Source organism: Enhydra lutris, unplaced genomic scaffold (assembly GCF_002288905.1).
Source record: "Enhydra lutris kenyoni isolate GAN:26980312 unplaced genomic scaffold, ASM228890v2 scaffoldscaffold3, whole genome shotgun sequence".
NCBI lineage: Eukaryota > Metazoa > Chordata > Mammalia > Carnivora > Mustelidae > Enhydra > Enhydra lutris.
This window is the reverse complement of record NW_019154087.1, coordinates 41,999,872-42,021,486: the sequence shown is the minus strand read 5'-3', so window position 1 is coordinate 42,021,486 and position 21,615 is coordinate 41,999,872. Positions and strand designations below refer to the sequence as shown.

Here is a 21,615-nt window from a genome sequence, read left to right as displayed (position 1 = left end):
GAATGCTTTTTGTTGTTGTTGTTGTTTTAATTTTTTTATTTTTTTATAAGCATATAATGTATTATTAGCCCCAGGGCTGCAGGTCTGTGAATCACCAGGTTTATACACTTCACAGCACTCACCATAGCACATACCCTCCCCAATGTCCATAACCCCACCACCCTCTCCCGACCCCTCTCCCTCCAGCAACCCTCAGTTTGTTTTGTGAGATTAAGAGTCTCTCATGGTTTGTCTCCTTCCCCATCCCATCATGTTTCATTTATTCTTTTCCTACCTCCCAAACCCCCCACATTGCATCTCCACTTCCTCATATCAGGGAGATCATATGATAGTTGTCTTTCTCCGATTGACTTATTTTGCTAAGCATAATACCCTCTAGTTCCATCCACGTCGTCGCAAATGGCAAGATTTCATTTCTTTTGATGGCTGCATAGTATTCCATTGTGTATCTATACCACATCTTCTTTATCCATTCATCTGTTGATGGACATCTAGGTTCTTTCCATAGTTTGACTATTGTAGACATTGCTGCTATAAACATTCGGGTGCACGTGCCCCTTCGGATCACTACGTTTGTGTCTTTAGGGTAAATGCCCAGTAGTGCAATTGCTGGGTCGTAGGGTAGCTCTATTTTCAACTTTTTGAGGAACCTCCATGCTGTTTTCCAGAGTGGTTACACCAGCTTGCATTCCCAACAGCAGTGTAGGAGGGTTCCCCTTTCTCTGTCAGAGGATGCTAGAATGTTTAGAGAAGAGGTGGAGCATGTAGATCTATCCGGTGGAAACAGGACAGCATACAATTATCAATAAAATAAAAGTAGGATTGAAATGTTACTGCAGGGGTTCTTCTGGGATGACTAAATAAAAATTGTTTAAATTCATGATATCTTACTTCACCTGTTTTTCTTTCTTGAATTAGGCCAAAATAATTGTTTTCTTCTCTTTTCTCTGTAATAGACAATATGAAACACCCCTTGAAGGCAATGTAATTAATCAAGAGATTATGCTAAAACGGCAAGAAGAAGAAATGATGCAGCTGCAAGCCAGAATGGCCCTTAGACAGTCTCGGCTGAGCCTGTATCCGGGAGACACAATCAAAGCCTCTATGCTTGACATCAGTAGGGATCCCTTACGAGAAATGGCCCTTGAAACAGCCATGACCCAAAGAAAACTAAGGGTAAGTTAATTCTCAGATTACTGCATTTAAACATAATCTCACAGGGAAATTTCTTTTTTTAAGTTTTTACTTAAATTCCAGTTGGTTGGGTGCCTGGGTGGCTCAGTCTGTTAAGCATCTGCCTTCAGTTCGGGTCATGATCTCGGGATCCTGGGATCAAGCCCAGTGTCAGGCTCCCTGCTCAGGGGGGAGTCTACTCCCTCTCCCTCTGCCTCTCCCCCTGCTCATGCTCTCTCTCTCTCATTCTCTTTCTCTTAAATAAATAAATCTTTTTAAAAAAAATTCCAGTTAGTTAACATACTCACAGGAAAATGTTATGCAAAACACTTTTAAATTCTGTAGGTGTCCTAAAGTTACCTGTAGATGAAATCAAAATTCCATAATAATTACACTGGTGGGGGCGCCTGAGTGGCTCAGTGGGTTAAAGCCTCTGCCTTCAGCTCGGGTCATGATCTCAGGGTCCTGGGATCAAGCCCTGCATCAGGCTCTTTGCTCCGTGGGAAGCCACTTCCTCTCTCTCTGCCTGCCTCTCTGCCTACTTGTGATCTCTGTCTGTTAAATAAATTAAAAAAAAAAAAAAAGAAAAAAAATTTATTATCTCACAAACCAAGAAAAACAGGAATAGAGAGTGAAGAGTTGGTTCAGAAGCTCAAGAATGTTATCATGTATATTCCATCTTTCTGCTCTGCCATTCTCAGATTTTTGATAGTGATTTACTTTGTAATCAAAAGATGATCACATGAGCTTCAAACATCGTATCTTTGCATTACAATATTGAAAGACAAAAGGAAAAAATCTGTGTCATATATCAGGGGGATTTTTTTTAATGTGTTTATTTTTCTTTCAACATATGTATTTTTCTAAACTAAGCTTAAAAAGAACAGTCCTCATGTAAAATATCTTGAACATTTTACAACCTCTATAGTATTACTGTTAAGAGCTGTCAAGTACTTCATTATATGAATTTATCATGTACCATGATTTCTTCAGTTTCCAGTTATTGGACATTGAAAATATTTCTTTTTTTTTTTCTTTTCAAAGTTTTTATTTATTTATTTGAGAGAGCAGGAGTGGGGGATAGGAAGGAAAAGGGAAAGGAAGAAGCAGACTTCCCACTGAGCAGGGAGCCTCATGAGATGAGGGACTCCAAGCCTGGCTCAATCCCAGAACCACAAAATCATGACCTGAAACGAAGGCAGTTGCTTAACCGACTGAGCCACCCAGGTGCTCCTGGACACTGGAAATACTTCTAATTTGTTATTGTTGCTATTGCAAGCAATGCTTTGATGAACATCCCTTTAGCTAAATCTTTTCAGGTAACTTCCTCCAAGTAGAATAGCCAAGTGAAAGGCAAACACCTTTTAAGACATTTGATTCATCTTGTCAGATTGCATGTCAAAACATTTGTATGATTTTATGCTTCCTGTGGTCATGCCTCTTTCACTATAGTCTTACCTACTCAGGATATTGTCTTTCTATTCTTTTATCATCACCAACGTGATACATGAGGCAGTATCTTGTTTGTAATGTCCCTATACAAATAATTCTTCAAACATGAAATAAATAGTAGTAAATGTGATAAAAATCTAGGATGAATTTTTTTCTTTTTAGTTCTGCGCTGTGTATTACCCACATTCTGTTTTGGTTTTTTGTTGCTCTTTTCAAAGAATTGTCTTTTTTTTTTTTTTAATTAACATATAATGTATGATTAGCCCCAGGGATACAGGTATGTGAGTCGTCAGTTACACACTTCACAGCACTCACCATAGCATATACCCTACCCAATGTCCATAACCCAACCACCCTCTCCCTCCCCCCCACCCCCAGCAACCCTCAGTTTGTTTTGTGAGATTAAGAGTTCAAATTTGTCTTAAAAATATATATATATATATATATATATATATATATATATATATGCTCTGAAGTTGATAGAATTCAAATTTCCCCTCATTGTTTTCTAAGGAGAAGAAACAATACTGGGTGGTGGAAAATGTTTGAACCACAAATTCGAAGACTTGGTTTCTATTGTGGTTTGTTTTTTTTGTTTTGGTTTTTTTTTTTTTTTTTAGATTTTTATTTATTTATTTGACAGACAGAGATCACAAGTAGGCAGAGAGGCAGGCAGAGAGAGAGAGAGGAGGAAGCAGGCTCCCCGCTGAGCAGAGAGCCTGATGCAGGGCTCGATCCCAGAACCCTGAGATCATGACCTGAGCGGAAGGCAGAGGCTTAACCCACTGAGCCACCCAGGCGCCCCTGGTTTCTATTGTTAATAATGCTGTTATATGATTTTAGCCAAATTTTTAAACCACTTTGTTCTTTATTATGCTAATTTTTTAAATGTGGAATTGGGTTGTAATTTATAAGATATTGTCTACTTTTAAAGTTGCTCGAGTCCAATAAAATATGATTAAGCAGAAAGGAAGAAAGTCCATAAGGCCTCATCGATTTGTCATTATCACCAATACCGTTGTCAAAATTAAACACTAGGCAGGATATCATACAAAATAGTGTGGGCTTCTAATAATTAAAGGAATGCATAAAGCATAAAGAACACGTACATATACACCTTTTTCATAAATGATAATTTCAGAGAGCTAATGCTGAACATGGCTCATTAGAGATTCATAAATGGTATTCTGTACCTTTACAGTATGCCACTGTTACATGCCATCTCACTAAAAATCTGTGTTGCCTTTTAGGCATTCAGTTTCTGGCTATTTCAATAACAAACAACTCTTCATCAAAGACTTCCTGTATCAGTGACTACTGTGAACTGGTGGTCCTCAAAGGACCATGTGTTTTTTCTGAAAAGAGCAGAAAGGGTATGTTTTTGGTGCTGAAAAGTAGTTTTAGTAGTTGAAGGAACAATCATCCCATTTAATTAATGTTCTTTCCCAAAATATAAGTATTTAATTTTTTCTTTTTTTTTTTAATTTTATTTATTTATTTAGCAGAGACACAGCAAGAGAGGGAATACAAGCATGGGGAGTAGTAGAGGGAGAAACAGGCTCCCTACAGAGCAGGGAGCCTAATGTGGGCTGGATCCCAGGACCCTGGGATCATGACGTAGCTGAAGACAGGTGCTCAACAACTGAGCCACCCAGGCCCCCCTAATTTTTTCTATGTTACTTTTGGTTGCAGACGCCTTTTAACTTGTTTATACACTGTTACATTAGTTTATCTGTATTGGATTCTATATTTCCCAAGGCAGACCATTTCATTTTTTCTGCTCTATTTCTGTTCTCATTTAAAATGTGTCCTACTGGTTAGTTGAGTATTAACAAACCCTTAAGGTTAAAGTTTTACTTAAATGGTATCTGTCACCTGTTCCACACTTGGTCAACTAGATAGAATTCCAACACCAAGCAATCAAGGAAGAAACCAACAAAAATAAAACTCCAGTAACCTTCATGAGTGCAAACGTATCATGTGCATTAATGCATACGTGCACACACACACACACCACCTGACTTTGGCCTCAAGATTAGCCATTTCATTTCACTTTTTGCACCTAATCTTCTCAGTCTGTTCTGAATCCTGCTCTCACCTGGAGTCTAACATTTTAAGTAATTTCCTCAACCAGTTATCCACTCTTGGCAGAAACTTCTGGATATGCAAGACATGCAGGGAAGAAGTAGATTAAGAAGCAGTAATATAGTGTGTGGACTCCACTTTCCCTAGCTCCTCAGTCTCCCCTATCTCCTGAGATAATGTTTTCTCACTGGAGGCAGCAATGGGGTACGAAGGCTGATATCTGTAATATCCTTAGCTGTCAACTACTTATAAAAAAAAAAGACAGTGAGTGCCACGGGCTTCCAAGCACATGATTATGAATGGATATGTGTATTTTGTAATTACAAAGTAGATGTTGTCCTTTAACTACATTTATTTTAGGATACAGGGAATGTCACTCTCTAAAGGAAAATGAGATTGTGTTCAATCACTTCACACCTTAGTAGTACTAAACCAAATCCTTATCATGAGCTTGATAACTCTTAAGTAATTAAGACTCCTATTTCTTTTTTTTGAGACTCTGAGTTTATCTGAAGGCCAAAAAATGAAAAACTTGTAAAACTGTATGAAGCAAGGCTTTACATTTGACATCACTGGTAGAAAAGGAAACTGAGGAAGAACTTCTGTTTACATTTGGTGTACATTTACATTCCATTCCTGTTCTTCATAAAATCTACCATACTTTTTTATTTAAAGTTCCTACATTTGTTTCAGATCACCTGGTTCTGTTGTGGTGGCTTTACATGTACTTTATTATTATTATCATTATTATTATCATCATCATTATTATTAATATTCTTTGCCTGTTAAGGAAAGACCTAGATTAAAAGGTAAAAACTGTTGATTCTACTTATGTAATTTGCAGAATTTCTTTGGCCCTGAGTTTGTGAAGATGACGATTGAACCATTTATATCTTTGGATTTGCCACGGTCTATCCTTGTAAGTAATAAAACCAGTTTGTGTTACTCTTGGAAAATAATTTCAGTAATGACTTTTAAAAAGCAGTTAAAGGGGCGCCTGGGTGGCTCAGTGGGTTAGGCCGCTGCCTTCGGCTCAGGTCATGATCTCAGGGTCCTGGGATCGAGTCCCGCATCGGGCTCTCTGCTCAGCAGGGAGCCTGCTTCCGTCTCTCTCTCTCTCTGCCTGCCTCTCTGTCTACTTGTGATCTCTGTCAAATAAATAAATAAAATCTTTAAAAAAAAAAAAAAGCAGTTAAAATTCTTATAAGGTTTACTTTAATAAATGTCATTTTTTTTTTCAATCGTAGGCCAAGAAAGGGAAGAATGAGGATAACCGAAGAAAAGTAAACATAATGCTTCTGAGTGGGCAGAGACTGGAACTGACTTGTGATACCAAAACTATATGTAAAGATGTGTTTGATATGGTCGTGGCACACATTGGCTTAGTGGAACATCATTTGTTTGCTTTAGCTACCCTCAAAGGTACCAAGATATTTTAAGTTCAGTGTGCAATGTGGAAACTTGGCAACAAGCTGACTTCCATACCTGTTATTGCCCAACTTGTCTTGGGAAATGTTAACTACATGAACACATCAGCGTTGAGAAGGAGGAGTTAGGTTCATTGTTTTAAAAGCTTGTCTTTTCGCGTCTTCTCTACCTGATGGTGAAGATTTTTCTTTAGCTCAGTATACTAAAGTGGATTTTAATTATTATATTGGGGGGATCATTATATATGTCAATTGCCTAGATATGTACTCTAGATATTAGTATCCTGCTAATCTGAATTTAAATATATAGCAGGATCCTATTTCTGAATCTCCACATCAGCTTCTTTAGCCTACCATCCTTAAAACATACAGTGTCTGGGGCGCCTGGGTGGCTCAGCAGGTTAGAGCCTCTGCCTTCGGCTCGGGTCATGATCCCAGGGTCCTGGGATCGAGCCCCGCGTTGGGCTCTCTGCTCAGCGGGGAGCCTGCTTCCCTTCCTCTCTCTGCCTGCCTCTCTGCCTGCCTGTGATCTCTGTCTGTCAAATAAATAAATAATAAAAAAAAAACAAAAAACAAAAAAAAAAAACAAAAACATACAGTGTCTTTTTTAAACGTTTTCACTTCATGACGGCAAATACATCATTTTACGTATTTTTTAAGCTTTACGTTTGTGCAGTGAACTTTGTGATATTCCCAATGGTCTCAGAGCATAGCTTCAGTAGAAATCACTCCTATTTATCAGTTAGAATTTCCATAGCTTCTTACTGCTTTGAAGTTGGGCGTTACTAAATCATTATATTTATAAATTACTCTTCAATATATCAAATTCCTGTTTACCTCAAAATTTAACTTAGCTTAGACAACAGAGTACGGTCAATCGTAGTTGAGGATCAAATTATCTTAAAACCCTACAAGATTAGGATAATGTCTTCTTTGTCACAGAAGAAATGTTTCCTTCAATTTAGTTTTTGAATTCTCGTTTCTTAAAAACTAATAGTTCACTTTGTAGAGTCATCCAATAAACATTCAATTAGTGCCTACTAATGTTCTGTCACTTTACTTATTAAAAGTTTAGACTAATCAGGTAATACCATTCATATGAATAATTAATCACAATTTCTGTTTGTAATACACCTAATTTCTTGAACGTTCTGGATAAGTCAGATTTTATTGAATAAACTTTTATTTGGAGTCAATAATATTTAGATGGAATTATAGAATGAAAAAATAAAATGATGAGTATTTTTTCCTCTAGGTTTCAGTTGAAAACTCAGTAATAGTAAATAATAACTAATATTTATTGAATGCTTACCATATGCTGCATGCTTTACCAAGTGTTTTATATGCCTTAGGTCATTTGATCCCTACAATAATACAATAATGTAGGAATTATCACTATCCTGATTTTACAGACAAGAAAACTAATGTCTAGAGGGGCGCCTGGGTGGCTCAGTGGGTTAAAGCCTCTGCCTTCGGCTCAGGTCATGATCCCAGGGACCTAGGATCGAGCCCCACATTGGGCTCTCTGCTCAGCAGGGATCCTGCTTCCTCCTCTCTCTCTGCCTGCCTCTCTGCCTACTTGTGATCTCTGTCTGTCAAATAAATAAATAAAATCTTTAAAAAAAAAAAAGAACTAATGTCTAGAAAGGTTAAATAATTTATTCAGTATCATGCAGATAGTAAATGATGCGGTAGAGTTGAATCCAGTTCTGTCTGCCCTTAGAACCCTCAGTCTTAAAAGACTCAGCCACATCATATTGCCCCCACTGTATGCAGTTGCCCTCAGCATTCCCTGCCATACTTCTTAACAATCTTATTTTATTCTTTTTTTTTCTTATTTTATCCTTATGTGGAACTATTTTGTGCAAGTCAGCCCCCCCGCCAAAACCCACAAAGGAATCAGAAGAAAACATTGAAGTATTTTTATCTGAGTGTTTTCTCATTCTGTTTTAGATAATGAATATTTCTTTGTTGATCCTGATTTAAAATTAACCAAAGTGGCCCCAGAGGGATGGAAAGAAGAGCCAAAGAAAAAGAGCAAAGCCGCGGTTAATTTTACTTTGTTTTTCCGAATTAAATTTTTCATGGATGATGTTAGTTTGATACAGTGAGTACACAAGTTTCTATTCTTGTCTTTTTGGCTTCTGGTCTTTGGACCCTTTAGTTTACTGATACTGAATTACTTGAATATGATCAATGAAAACGTCTTCTCTATCATCAAAGAAATATTTCCTTCAACATAGTTTATTAAATTCTTGTGCCTTAAAAGCTTGATAATAAACCATCTTAGGAACTCAACTTATATGCCAATAATAAGAATCTCTCCAGATTCAAGATAAAGCATAGATGTGTAGTGTGCATTTGTTTTTCTAGACATACCCTGACCTGTCATCAGTATTATCTTCAACTGCGAAAGGATATCTTGGAGGAGAGGATGCACTGTGATGATGAGACTTCTTTATTGCTGGCATCCTTGGCTCTCCAGGCTGAATATGGAGATTATCAACCAGAGGTAGGATTTGGTTTTTTTCTCCAGGGGCCACTTTTATATTGATATTTTTATCCTCGGCATAATTAAAAACTGAACCTGGTTGATGTGTTTGCTATTTAGGTCTGGAGTTGTTGTTGGGTTTTTTTAGGATTTATCTATCAGAGAGAGAGAAAGACAGTGGGAGAGGCAGAGGGAGATCAAGTAACAATCTCAAGCAGCCTCCGCACTGAGCATAGAGCTTGACACAACGTTCCAGTCCCACAACCCTGAGATCATGACCTGAGTTGAAATCAAGAGTCGGATGCTCAACCAACTGTGCCACCAAGGTGCCCCAAGATCTGGAGATTTTTGAGGCTAGTTTGGTACCTTAGAGTGACTAGGTTCCCCATATACATTGGTATATAAAATCGTACAGTGTAGCTTTCTCTCTCTTTTTTTCTGTGTAAAATTTCTTGTTTCACAATTTCAGGATATCTAGCATTTACCCTTCCTTCTCCCAATTTCTAATTAAGGGATAGTAGGCACAAGGGTTACAAGCCAAATCTGGATCAAAGGGGTCTTTTGCCTCCCACATGGATCCATGCTGTGATGGGCTGAGAAGCTAGCAGAGTTCACTGTACAGAGAACAGATGTTTGTGGCCAATCATTCCTGAAAAAAGTGGATCTGAGAGGAAGCAAGGGGCAAGAATCAGTGCCACTTGAGTAGCATCCTTAACATTAACCACAACTGTAGTGACATTTGGTCCTTGTTGTCTGTCTCTTTAAGCTTGCTAATCAGTTCAGTCATTTTACCTCACTGGATGAAAAAGAAAGAATGATACATTTCCTCTAAAACTCACTCCTCAGGGAGAAGTCTAAATAAAAGTGTCTTACCTCTTGGTTGAGGCAAGAACTTTAAGATAGAAGGAAGAGGGCAAACAATTGCTTATAAAAACATTCTCTCTTCTAGGTTCATGGTATGTCTTATTTTAGACTGGAGCATTATTTGCCTCCCAGAGTGATGGAGAAACTTGATTTATCCTATGTTAAAGAAGAATTACCAAAATTGCATAATACCTATGCAGGAGCTTCTGAAAAAGAGACAGAGTTAGAATTTTTAAAGGTAAGCATGCAAAATTACAAATGATAAAGTTTCTATCTTTTTCAAAGTAAGCAAGAAATGGAGGACATATGTATCTAAAAGCTCAAGTGCCAATAACTGATACTGTGAATTATCTCACTTATTCCTGGCTAAAACCATGGTATTTTAATTATCTTGTGAAAGAGAGGACTAAAGCTCAAAGAGCAAATGTAATATTCCCAAAGTCAATGGCTGGTATGTGGGGCAAAACTGATTCGAACTCATACCTGTATGACTATAGATTTGCTGCTTTTATTCAGTTCCATACTCAAGATACACTATAAATGTATCAAGATACATTATAAAAAAGTAACAACTGAATTTTTTGACTGGCTATAAGAGGGGAGGGCATATGGATTCTAGAATTATTTTGCTTTGTTTTTTCTTAAAAAGCTTAAAATACAATTACATCCTCTAAAAATAGTGTTTCACAAATGCCGACTAATTCAGATAATGAAATGGGGTCAGAAAAAATGGCTTTATGGTTCCAGGTCTGCCACCAGCTTTCTTTGAGACCTCAGATAAATTGTCCATTTATGATCAGGAAAGATAGTATTGTGTTAACTTCCAATGAGAATAGCAAGTATAGTATTCTATTGAGAAGACAAACTTTCAGAACATTCTCCTGATTTAGCTCCCTAGTATGTAACAGTGTGCCTTCCATTTGCTCCATATTGAAGGGAACTAAAGTTCCCAGCCCTATAAGTATCTATGAAGGGGTTGCACCCACCCACTTAACATCACCTTTAATCTAGGGTTTGTGCTAAGACATATAAGGGGGTTTGTTTTATTTAAATTGAGTCAACATTTAAAGACATTGAATTATGTAGTTATGTTTTCCTTTAGTTATTACATTTTTATACTTGAAGATCATAAAAAGTTTATATTTTTATTAATAAAGGTAGAAAGCAGATTAGCATAGTGGTAAAAATTTGCTTGGGAATTTGTAGTCAGACAGTCTTGCATTTGAATTCTTGTTTCAACCAGCTATGTGAACTTGGACAATATATTTAACCTTCCTGAGCTTTAGTGTTCTCCCTGTAAGTAGTGTGCTTAATGCATAAGTGGATTGCCCTACTCCTTCTAATAATATATCCTGTTACTCCATTCTCTTTAACTCTAGCATCTTTCTTCTAACCTGAGTTTTTTAAATCACATTAATACACCTTTCTAAATTTATACTTCTTTTACATCTTTCTGCAAATCATGCTCTTTGGACCAAGACAGCAAGGCATCCCATATCTGGTCCTTTAAAGACAAAGATTTGCCAACCCCTGATATAAAACATTTCCAACACCAAAAAACTTCCTCGTGTCCCTTTGCAGTCAATCCCCCACCACCACCATGCCAGCCCTTGGCAACTACTGATCTTCTATCACCATAGTTTTTTCTTGTCTAGAATTTCATAAAAAGAATTATGTATTATGTAGTAGTCTTCTGTATCTGGCTCTTTTCACTTAGAAACAATACTTTTGAGATTCATCCATGATATGACGCGTATCAACAGTTTTTGTTGTTGGTTTTTTTGCTGTTGTTGTTGGGGGGGTGGTTTCTTGTTGGTTTTTGTTTTTTGCTGGGTAGTTTCTCTTTTTACAGATACACAACCTATTTATTTTTTCATTAGTTGATGGATATAAAGCTTCCGTAAACTTTCAAATACACATTTTCATGTGAGCACATGGTTTTTACTTCTTTTGAGTGATTACCTAAGAGTAGGTTTGCTGGGATCTTTGGAAAGCGCATGTTTCACTTTATAAGAAATTGCCAGATTGTTCTAAAGTGGTTGTCCAATGTTACAGTACTACCAGTAATGTGTGAGATTTCTAGTTGCTCCACAGCCTCAAAATGCTTGGTATCCTCAGTCTTTTTAATTACTGAAATAGGTAAGAAGTAGTATATCATTGTGGTTTTAATGTGTATTTTCCTAATTACTATTTACGGTGAGCATCTTTTCATGTGTTTATTTGCCATTCATGTATCTTTTCCATTGAAGTGTTTAATAAAATCTTTTGCCCATCTCTGTATCTGGTTATGTGTCTCCTTATTGCTAAGAAATACATGCTTTCTATATGTTCTGGGTACAGTTCCTTTCTCAGATATATAATATGTTTATCTCCCAGTATGTAGCCTGCCTTTATATTTTCTTTTCCCTTTTTTTTTTTTTTTTTTTTTTTTTTTTAAGAGAGGGAGTTTGAGAGGGTAAGAGAGAGAATCTTAAGCAGCAGACTCCCCACTGAGCTCGGAGCAGGGCTTGATCTCACAACCCTGAGATCATGACCTGAGCTGAAATCAAGAGTCAGACACTTAACTGACTGAGCCACCCAGGTGCCCCATTGCATTTATATTTCTTATCACTGACTTTTGAAGAGCAAATGTTTCAGTTTACCATTTTTTTATTCTATAGTTCATGTTTTTTATGTCCCACAAAGAAATTTCTTTCAAATCTGTTCCCATAAAGATTTTCTAAGCTTTATGGTTGTAGTTCCTGTATTTAGGTCTATGACCCGTTTGGGGTTAATTTTCATATATTCAGTGTAATAGAGGTCAAGATTCATTTTCTTACCTGTGAATACCCATTTGTTTTGGCACTATTTGTTTTGTTTTGTTTAATTTTATTTATTTATTTGACTGAGAAAGACAGCGAGAGAGGGAACACAAGCAGCGGGAGTGGGAGAGGGAGAAGCAGGTTTCCCAACTATCAGGGCTGGATATGAACCCAGGGGTTCATGACCTGAGCCGAAAGCAGATGCTTAACGGCTTAGCCACCCAGGCACCCCTCAGCACCATTTGTTGAAAAGACTCTCCTTTCCATATCAAACTACAGCGGTACAACTTTCTATATCTTTGTCACCTTCTACCAAGGTACATTGCTATGATGTGCTATTATTCCAACAGGTCTGCCAAAGACTGACAGAATATGGAGTTCATTTTCATCGAGTGCACCCTGAGAAAAAGTCGCAAACTGGAATATTGCTTGGAGTCTGTTCTAAAGGTGTCCTTGTGTTTGAGGTTCACAATGGAATTCGCACACTAGTTCTTCGCTTTCCATGGAGGGAAACCAAGAAGATTTCTTTTTCCGTATGTCCATTTAAACTCCTTTTCATTATATTTTAAAATACGTGTTGTCAATTCAAATGTAACCTATTAATTGATTATCCTTAAGTAAACTTTAGATTCTTCTATTCAGTAGGGCTAATACATTTTAATACTATTTAACTCTTCTCAGTTGTAGAAAGTATTATTGAGATTTTTATTTGGTCTTAGTTTTATCAGGAAGTGATTTTTAAAAGAATAGTATACATTCCTAGCTGGTTACACGCTCAATTAACTTAGTTAAATTACAACAAGTTGACTTTCTATTAATTCAGAACCTATTCTGGGTTACTAACTTCTCACATGGAGGAATCTCTCTAATATATATTTTAAAATAATTATTTTAACCCTAGTAAATTTTGTCTAGCTCAATAGTGGCGCCCTCACAGCAACTATGTTTGAATTTCAGCAGTCCAGAGATTTATTGGATTTTATGAACTAAAAAAAATTTTTAATGTCCCAGAACTTTCTGTAGTTTTAAGTTTTAGTGTATACTTCATGTGGAGATAAAGTTGTAGAATATCATGTTTATGAAAGATAGTAAGCCATAAAGGCGTATTTTGATTTTGGAAGTCGTTGGAGTTCTGAACATTGAAATGCAATTGGGAAGCCCCAGAGGTGAATAAAAAAATATGTTAAGATGTGTATTTGTTTTCCTAATGCTATGCAAGGACTACTGAGATCTCTAAGGACTACTAGATCCCATATTTGGGCTAAAATACAGTCCCACTAGAACACTGTTTATAAGGATACCAATCTCAAGGTCCCAACTTACTCTGGTTAATTTTCAACTTAGAGACCTTTGAAATCAGTTCTAGACTTGATGGTTAGTTGGTTGGTTTCCTGTGAAACCCAGAGGTACCACTAAGATTCCCAGATAATAATGTGTTCTCTCAGGAAAGCCCAGACAGCCTCATCTTCCCAAGATTGTCAAGACCAGGAAATTGCCCTGGTATAATTTACCTTCCCCAGTGGAAATGCTGGCCTAGCAAATATCTGCAGGAAAGCTTAGATTAATTAACTACAAATCTAATTTAGACCGATTTAGGAAAGGCAACAAATCAAATAAATTATCTAGCATTCAGCTCTCGGTTGTTTGCCAAGCTAGCACACCAGCCCTGCCATATGTAGAACTAGCTGTGATTAGCTCATTTTTAAAGATCTCCAGTAATAGAGAAGAGATCGCATTCCCACGCAGACTGTTCTTGTGTTTAACAAAACTTGTTTATCCCAAACTTCCTTCTCCAACACAGAGCCCTTTTAAACCCTCCTTTCCCCCCACCCCCACTAGCCTCTGGGGAGATGGAAATGTCACCCTCCTTCGCCTTTTCTCATCTCTCACAACTGAATTCCCTTGGACACATTTCTTGTCCAGTTTTTCAGTAAACACTTAGAATATTCTTATAATTTGTTTCAAACCTGTACAGCTTTACAACTTTGGAGAACAATATCCTAGGGAATTACTTGACTGTGATTATGTTTGTTTGGAAAAAAAATTCCCCAACTATTTCAATTCAATTCACTAGGTATGCTACTACTAGTCAAGGTACTAGTTTGGTGCTACTGAGTCTTTAATTCCACTTTAATACTTGCTGATTTCCTTTTTTAAGAAAGAGAGAACAGGGTCCCAGAGATTTCATTGGCAACATATTCAGCTAGAATTTAATAACCTTATTTTGCTTTTATTGCATTGATTACATATATTTTTTAAAAGATTTTATTTATTTATTTATTTATTTATTTGAGCTAGTGAGAGAGAGAGCATGAGCAGGTGCCAGGGGCAGAGGAAGAGAAAGAAGCGGACACCCTGCTTAACAGGGAGCCCCATGCAGGGCTCGATCCCAGGATCCTAGGATCATGACCTGAGCTGAAGGCAGGTGCTTAACCAACTGAGCGACCTGGGCACACCGATTACATATTTTTAATACCTGGATTCTATTTATGGCATAGTGGTTTTCTATTTATAGTTTTGATATAAAGTTTTAGTGAATTTATATAAACAAAGTCAATTTAAAAATTTATAGTTTAACAAGACCAGAAATTATGAAGAAGGCAAACCTGCACAATTGAAGTTTCAGTAATACTCTGTTACTGTGTCATTTGTGAATATCACCAAATGTTTCTGCATTTGAAGACAAGGGACATGAGTAAAGGGAATAATTTGCACAGTAGAAGCAGCCAAGAGCTAGAGTAAAACCTAATTGGACTTAAGTAATTCTCCAGAGACATTAGTCTTAGATTCCTAGCATGCTGAATGCTAGTCTTTTAAGACATACAGATCATCTGCAAGCCTCACCCCAGAGGTTGCAACATTTGGGCTGCCCTCTTACACAAGACACGTTTATTTCTCAAGAAACATTGAAAAGATAACACTAATTGGTGGTTCTCCTGTTTCCTCTAATTTGAATGCAAGAATCCCTCAGTCTCTAAATATTGATGTGTTTTATCTCTCATTCCAGCAGCCATGTTACCCGGTGCCTCTCTATTCTCATTTTCTTTTAACGTCTCACAATTTCCATACCAGCCTTCAGGCCATCAAGATTCTTTTGGCAGAATCATAGCTCTTATATATCAATAAATCAATTTTTTTGAACTTCATTTTTGTACCCAAGAAGAATATATTTTTGTAATGTCTTTTTCAAATAGTTATGGTGTTTGCAAACGTTGCAATATAGTAAAAATATCAATAATCTCATTAAAAGAAATTTTTCGCTTGCTGGTAGCTTGTATACTGTCTGATTTAAGCTATAATATTTGAAAGTGACAAGTGATATTAATTTGACTTATTTGCTGAATCTGTTATAATAACAGGGTCCTGTTTATACTAGATGCAGGTCAAGGAACACTCACGCTTAATGAGTATTAAATGAAAAATAAAAATAATATCTGTACTTACTAATTATTGGTTACAGAATTCAGTCATGTGGTAGGAAAGCATCCTAATTATTAACACCCCTGATTAATATTGTAGAAAAAGAAAATCACATTGCAAAATACATCGGATGGAATAAAACATGCTTTCCAGACAGACAACAGTAAGGTTTGCCAGTACCTGCTCCACCTCTGCTCTTCCCAGCATAAGTTCCAGCTGCAGATGAGAGCAAGACAGAGCAACCAAGATGCCCAGGATATTGGTAAGGAGAAACACATTGTGCCAGATGATCAGGGAGCAAGCTTGGTTTTTGCCACAAATTTTAAAAGACTTTCCGTGTCTAGGATGAACATGACAAGGTATATAGATGTTAAATGACTAAGTCAACTTTTTAAAGGTGCCACACATGAAGCTGGGATTTCAACTTCATGTTCATTTTGAAAACAGCCCCCCAGATCAGTCAAGGAGTACCTGTTGAAATGTCTATTTCGTGCAAATCATGAAGCTAACGGATGTAAATATGGCATTTGGGTCATAGTCTCTACCCATAGTAGAATTACATACTTTTGGGGAAGGTAAAGCCAATGTGCATGAAGCAATAATACATATTAGAGGGTCCAGGTTTTAATAACAGATTAGATCATACAGACTACATGATCTGCAGTAAGAGAGGGGGAGATCAGAGGCCAGAATACTGCAGTGGTGACACTTGAACTGGAATTTGAAGGACAAAAATAACTAAGATAAATGGAAGGGCTTTCCAGGTGAGGGTAAAAAACACAAGAAATGAGGTAGGGGGCAAGGGGAGTGTGCACCCAGGACAGCGAAGTTACGTACTATAATAGTTTGGGGGTGGCAGATTTCCCACCTGTTACTTTTACTTGAGTGTGTCCCTCTTCAGAGACTGAAATCAGTAACCCGCATACCCAGTATAAATGCTCAGGAGAGTGATTTCAGTTCTTTTTGAAAAGGAACCAGCAGAAGAAACTGATTCAGCTCTAAAAAATATATCTCAAAAAAATATAATTAATTAATTAATTAAAGATTTAAATATATATATATCTCCAACAGAACTGAAATATTTAAAGCTTACTCTGGAACACCACATGTAGAGATTAAAGTTATACAAAGTCGAGTTCTGCATAGTAAATTCTTGTAAACTTCTGTGAAATACTCTGAAGAATTAGATTTTTTAATTTAATGGAATAGCACTGATGACTTGTGTGGCAGAGTCCTGTGAATTCTGTATCCAAACTTTCTCACATCCTGAAATCGTACAAAAAAATGTATTCCCCGTTGGATCAGACTGGGGTGATGGCAGCCTATGACTAGATGTTTCTCAGCCTTTCAGAGTTAAGATGGTAGGGGTGTATGCTTATTAAAAATGAAGATTCCAGAAACCTACCTAAAACTTGGTGAATCACCATCTTTGGGTATTGGGTCCCTGGAATCTGCGTTTTAACAGGCTTTCTTCGGTAACGACTTTTATGCATGCTAGAATATGGTAACTACTGCTGTAAAGTAATCTCATTATTCCTTTTCTTTACCTACTTTGATCTGCTAAAAAATTATATGCTCTTGCATATTTTAAAAGTGCAGTGAAATATCAAACTTGTTAGAGCTATCAGTATTCCTACTTGGACTAATACTCTAGTCAATAACAAACCAAAATTATACAATTGAAGGTTGCATCCTTACAGATGTGGTATAATGTGCTATTATGAAAACAATCAGAAGACAAAACCACAAAGCCAGCCTTTCATCCTCAGCATTTCTTATACTGAAGAGCAAAGTAGTAGTTAGTTAACAGCGTGAACTCTGGATCAGACTGTCAGGATACAAACCTTGCTCTATTACTTATAGCTCTGAAGTATAGCTCTGAAGCTCTGAAACCTTCGGCAGGCACTTAAACTCTACCTTAGTTCTTGTCTGTAAAATGATAGTATAGTCATAATGATAATACCTATATCATGAGGTTGTTGTGAAGATTAAATGACTTCATACATGTAAGCCCCTTCAAGGTGCCTGGCACAGAGTAAGTATTGAATAAATATTCGTTATTGTTATCTTCACCATCATCAACATTGTTTTACCACTACTACCACTAATAGAAATAGTAGTAGTAATATAATGACCCCATAGGAAAGTAACTGATTTCTAGGAGTCTCATTTTCCTCATCCACAAAGTGGGAATACCCTATGTATCTCACAGGTTTGTGCCAAGGAACACAACAGATGTGTATCCTTGAACTCATATGTGAAAGCACTTTAAGATGGTATTATCTACATCTTTTCCCAGATTTTGTTAAACCTTTAAAGGAATTATTTTTGTTGTTGTTGTTCTAATGGCATAGAAGTAACTACCTGCCTACTTACCTATCTGTACTAGACAAGTGAAAATAACCGGTGTTGTCCATAGGAGGTTGATGGGTTAACAAATGTATGATGCTTCTTTAGCATCATAGAATGTTGGTGCTAGAATCCTAGAGGCCTTTTAGTCCAAATTTCACTGATGAGAAAACAGGGTCAGAGCACAGTGTCTCACCTAACCTAATAGAGGTCAAATGAGGCTGGAACCCTGATCTCTTAATTTTTATTTGATGAGTTTTCAAAAAAACTAATTTGCATAGAATGAAATTTAGATTAATAATCATTTATTGAGCACTTACTACTTGGAAGAGATGATGCCGAGTGCTGTGAAATAACAGAAATCAATGAAGTCGCTGTCCTCAAAAGAGCATACAGTTAAGTTGATGATAGAAGGAAATACCAAACCGTACAAAGTACTGAATGATAGCACAAGCAGAGATTAGGTAGTGTGGATGGCAGATTCCGTGTAGAACAGCCAACCTTTGAATTCAAATCTGAAACATTAGTATGAGGATGTAGACTCATTCTAATGTCCTTTCCCATCCTGGCAATCCATACTGGAATCCTTTCCAGGTGAAATGGATGAACGATAGATCAGATAAATGGATGGTTTATGCTTCCATCCAATGAATATATGCAGCATTTTCAGTCTTCCCCAGGACTAGGCTGTGAATGGATTTGTCTAGCATAATCTCAGGTATGTTTACAAAACAGTCTGTCCCTTTTTCTACCAAAGTGTGGTCTACATCTTCCTTAACGGTGAAGAAACCTGTTGGGTATAAAGGCATTTCCTGGTAGTTGAATCTGTGTAAGACTCAGTTTTACATCTTTGATTACAGTTTGCTCTCAAAGCAAAAGAAAATAAAAATTGTGTGATCTGCTCTAATAAAACTGTATTTTAAGCTAAAGATCATTCTGGGAATTTTAAAACCAATATTTTATTTTTATTCTAAAATGTTTTAATTTGGTGTCCATTTCCAATTCTGTGAAAGGACATTGAATTTTCGTGGTGACAATGAAACATGTTTGTTTAAACTTCATTCTGATGCATTTTAAAAATCTTCAGTGTTTTCCTATCTCTTTATACCTGACATAAACTATTAATTATTAATCCTCCTGGGAATTAGAAGGTAAATGAAACAGAATCTAAAGATCTAAGTCAACATTTGACTTTTTTTTTTTTTAAAGAAAGTTTTTGCAGCTGTTTTACATAGTGGTCAAGCTGTATTCCTTATAGTGTGCAACACAGGGTTGGTACTTTCTATGAAGGCACCAAATGGGGAGTGCCTTGGAATGTGGATTACCAATGCATGAACTAAATCATTTGAAATTTTGTGCTCCTGGCTCTTTATTTACTTGAAAGGATTTTGATGCTAAAATTCTGTGATACAGTGCTTTTGTTGATAGCCTCAAATATTGCCATGACATTGGCTCTCACAAAATAGAGGAAGCCAAGCATTTGTCATAGAGTATCTCTAAATTGAGCCTCTAAAAGACTTTGGGTGTGTATTTAGGAGTGAGAGGAATTTAAACATAATGAGAACCCCTGCTCCTTGATCCCGTTTATTAACTGAAACCAATAAAATGAAAGAAGGCACGTAATACTTGATTCTCCCATGGCTCTTGTGCCTCAGTTAAATCATGAAAAGTCAACCAAGTGGGAAGGTGAGTTTGGCATAGTAATGAAATATCAAAAAAAGAAAAAAAATCATTTTCTGGCACTGGGTGTGGTGCATAAACAATGAATCTTGGAACACTGAAAAAATAAAATAAAATTTTGAAATAATTTTCTGTAAAAGCTTTTTTTCTTCTTTTTTTGGGAACAGTCTTATTGAGACATAATTCCCATGCTCTATAGTTTGCCCACTGAAAGTATACAATTCAGTGGTTTTCAGTATATTCACAGGGTGGCACAACCGTCACAATCTGCCATGAGCTTTAAAAAATATAGTAGTACTCAAGAACTTTTTCTCTGGGCAACATTCTTCTCTGCATAGCTTCCTTTTCATGTTAGCCTTTCCAGGCTCTAGTTCTCCCTCTCCCCATCCTTGGCTTGCAGGCATTTTAGCCGAGATACCACTGGGGTTGAAATTTCTGTGTGAAATGCTGTTTTCATTTTTAACTGAAACCCGTAATTGGGAATTTGGACTCAGCAAGCCTGAAGCCCAAACACTATTAGATGCTCAGGATTCACTAGATGAGGTAGGAAATGCTGACCAGGCCCTGGCTGCAAGAGAGCTACAAGGATGGAGAGATGGTTTGAAAACCCAACTCTTTTTTCCGATCCTCGATTGCCACACTTGGAAAGCTGCTACTTATGTTGGCAATCAAAACAATTAAAAAGTGCATGCTGTATTTTATTTATTGAACTAACGCTTCTCATAAAGGTACTGCAGTGTTTCCATCGTGTAAAGCCATCCTATTTCCTTGTAGAGAGAGCTTCGTTTAGGAGCCTGAATCTCCAAGCGGAGTCCATTAGAGGATTTAATATGGGACGAGCAATCAGCACTGGCAGTCTGGCCAGCAGCACCCTGAACAAACTTGCCGTTCGACCTCTGTCAGTTCAAGCTGAGATTCTGAAGAGGCTCTCCTGCTCAGAGCTGTCGCTTTACCAGCCATTGCAAAACAGTGCAAAAGAGAAGAGTGACAAAGCTTCATGGGAGGAAAAGCCTAGAGGGATGAGTAAATCATACCACGATCTCAGTCAGGCCTCTCTCTACCCTCATCGGAAAAATGTCATTGTTAATACGGAATCCCCACCACAGAGCATTGCGGAGTTGGTAGGAAAACCATTACACCAGATGGCGAGATCTGATACAGAATCTTTGTCAGGATTCACAAAACTTAATAAGTAAGAACATCATTACCCAAATACATATGTGAAAATTCTACATTTCATACATTTGTTTTTGTTTTGACGTTTTATTATTTTCACCATATTTTTTTACATTGACACATTCCCCTCCTACCTTCCTTTTCCCTCTTTAGTTCAAAGTCTGTTGCAAGTTTAAATAGAAGTCCTGAAAGGAGGAAACAGGAATCAGACTCCTCATCCTTTGAAGACCCGGGGCAAGCATATGTTATAGGTCAGCATAAATAAGCTTACCTTCTTTCTCCCGTACCTCATGTTCATAGTGAAATGAACTAAATAATGTTAGTGACCAATATATTATTTTTTTCCGATGTCCTAATTGCCAAAACTGCTTATGAATATGAAATTTTAGTCTACTTAAAATGCACCAAGTCAAATCAAAAGCTGAATTAATAGGTGATTACTTCAAGGCACAGACTGTTACTTCATTTTCTCTTGGTCACAGTTAAAAACCGTGACGGTCGTACTGAGAGAACCCAGACAGTCTGGTACCATGGCTTTGGACAGCCTTCCTTTGGATTTTCCATACAAGCTTGTGGGAGTGGGCTCCACTCATTCTGTACTTTTTAAAGAAAGGTTTATTTAGGGTACTTTCAGCTTAGCAGGAATGCAGTTATCTCTCAAACCAGATAATTTTATGAAATGTACTATGTTTGGTAG

The 21,615-nt window shown here is 37.1% G+C and overlaps 1 protein-coding gene across 1 annotated transcript in view; it reads left to right on the top strand.

The window, feature by feature from the left end:
* Positions 1-21,615, top strand: part of LOC111155470 (protein tyrosine phosphatase, non-receptor type 13) — a 212,861-nt gene that overhangs the window by 123,991 nt on the left and 67,255 nt on the right. The window contains exons 11-20 of the mRNA XM_022515639.1: positions 957-1,176; positions 5,555-5,629; positions 5,958-6,132; positions 8,091-8,244; positions 8,511-8,649; positions 9,578-9,730; positions 12,644-12,826; positions 15,813-15,975; positions 20,517-20,934; positions 21,072-21,169. Of these exons, the coding sequence (XP_022371347.1) occupies positions 957-1,176; positions 5,555-5,629; positions 5,958-6,132; positions 8,091-8,244; positions 8,511-8,649; positions 9,578-9,730; positions 12,644-12,826; positions 15,813-15,975; positions 20,517-20,934; positions 21,072-21,169 (1,778 nt within the window). The remainder of the gene's footprint in view (positions 1-956; positions 1,177-5,554; positions 5,630-5,957; positions 6,133-8,090; positions 8,245-8,510; positions 8,650-9,577; positions 9,731-12,643; positions 12,827-15,812; positions 15,976-20,516; positions 20,935-21,071; positions 21,170-21,615) is intronic.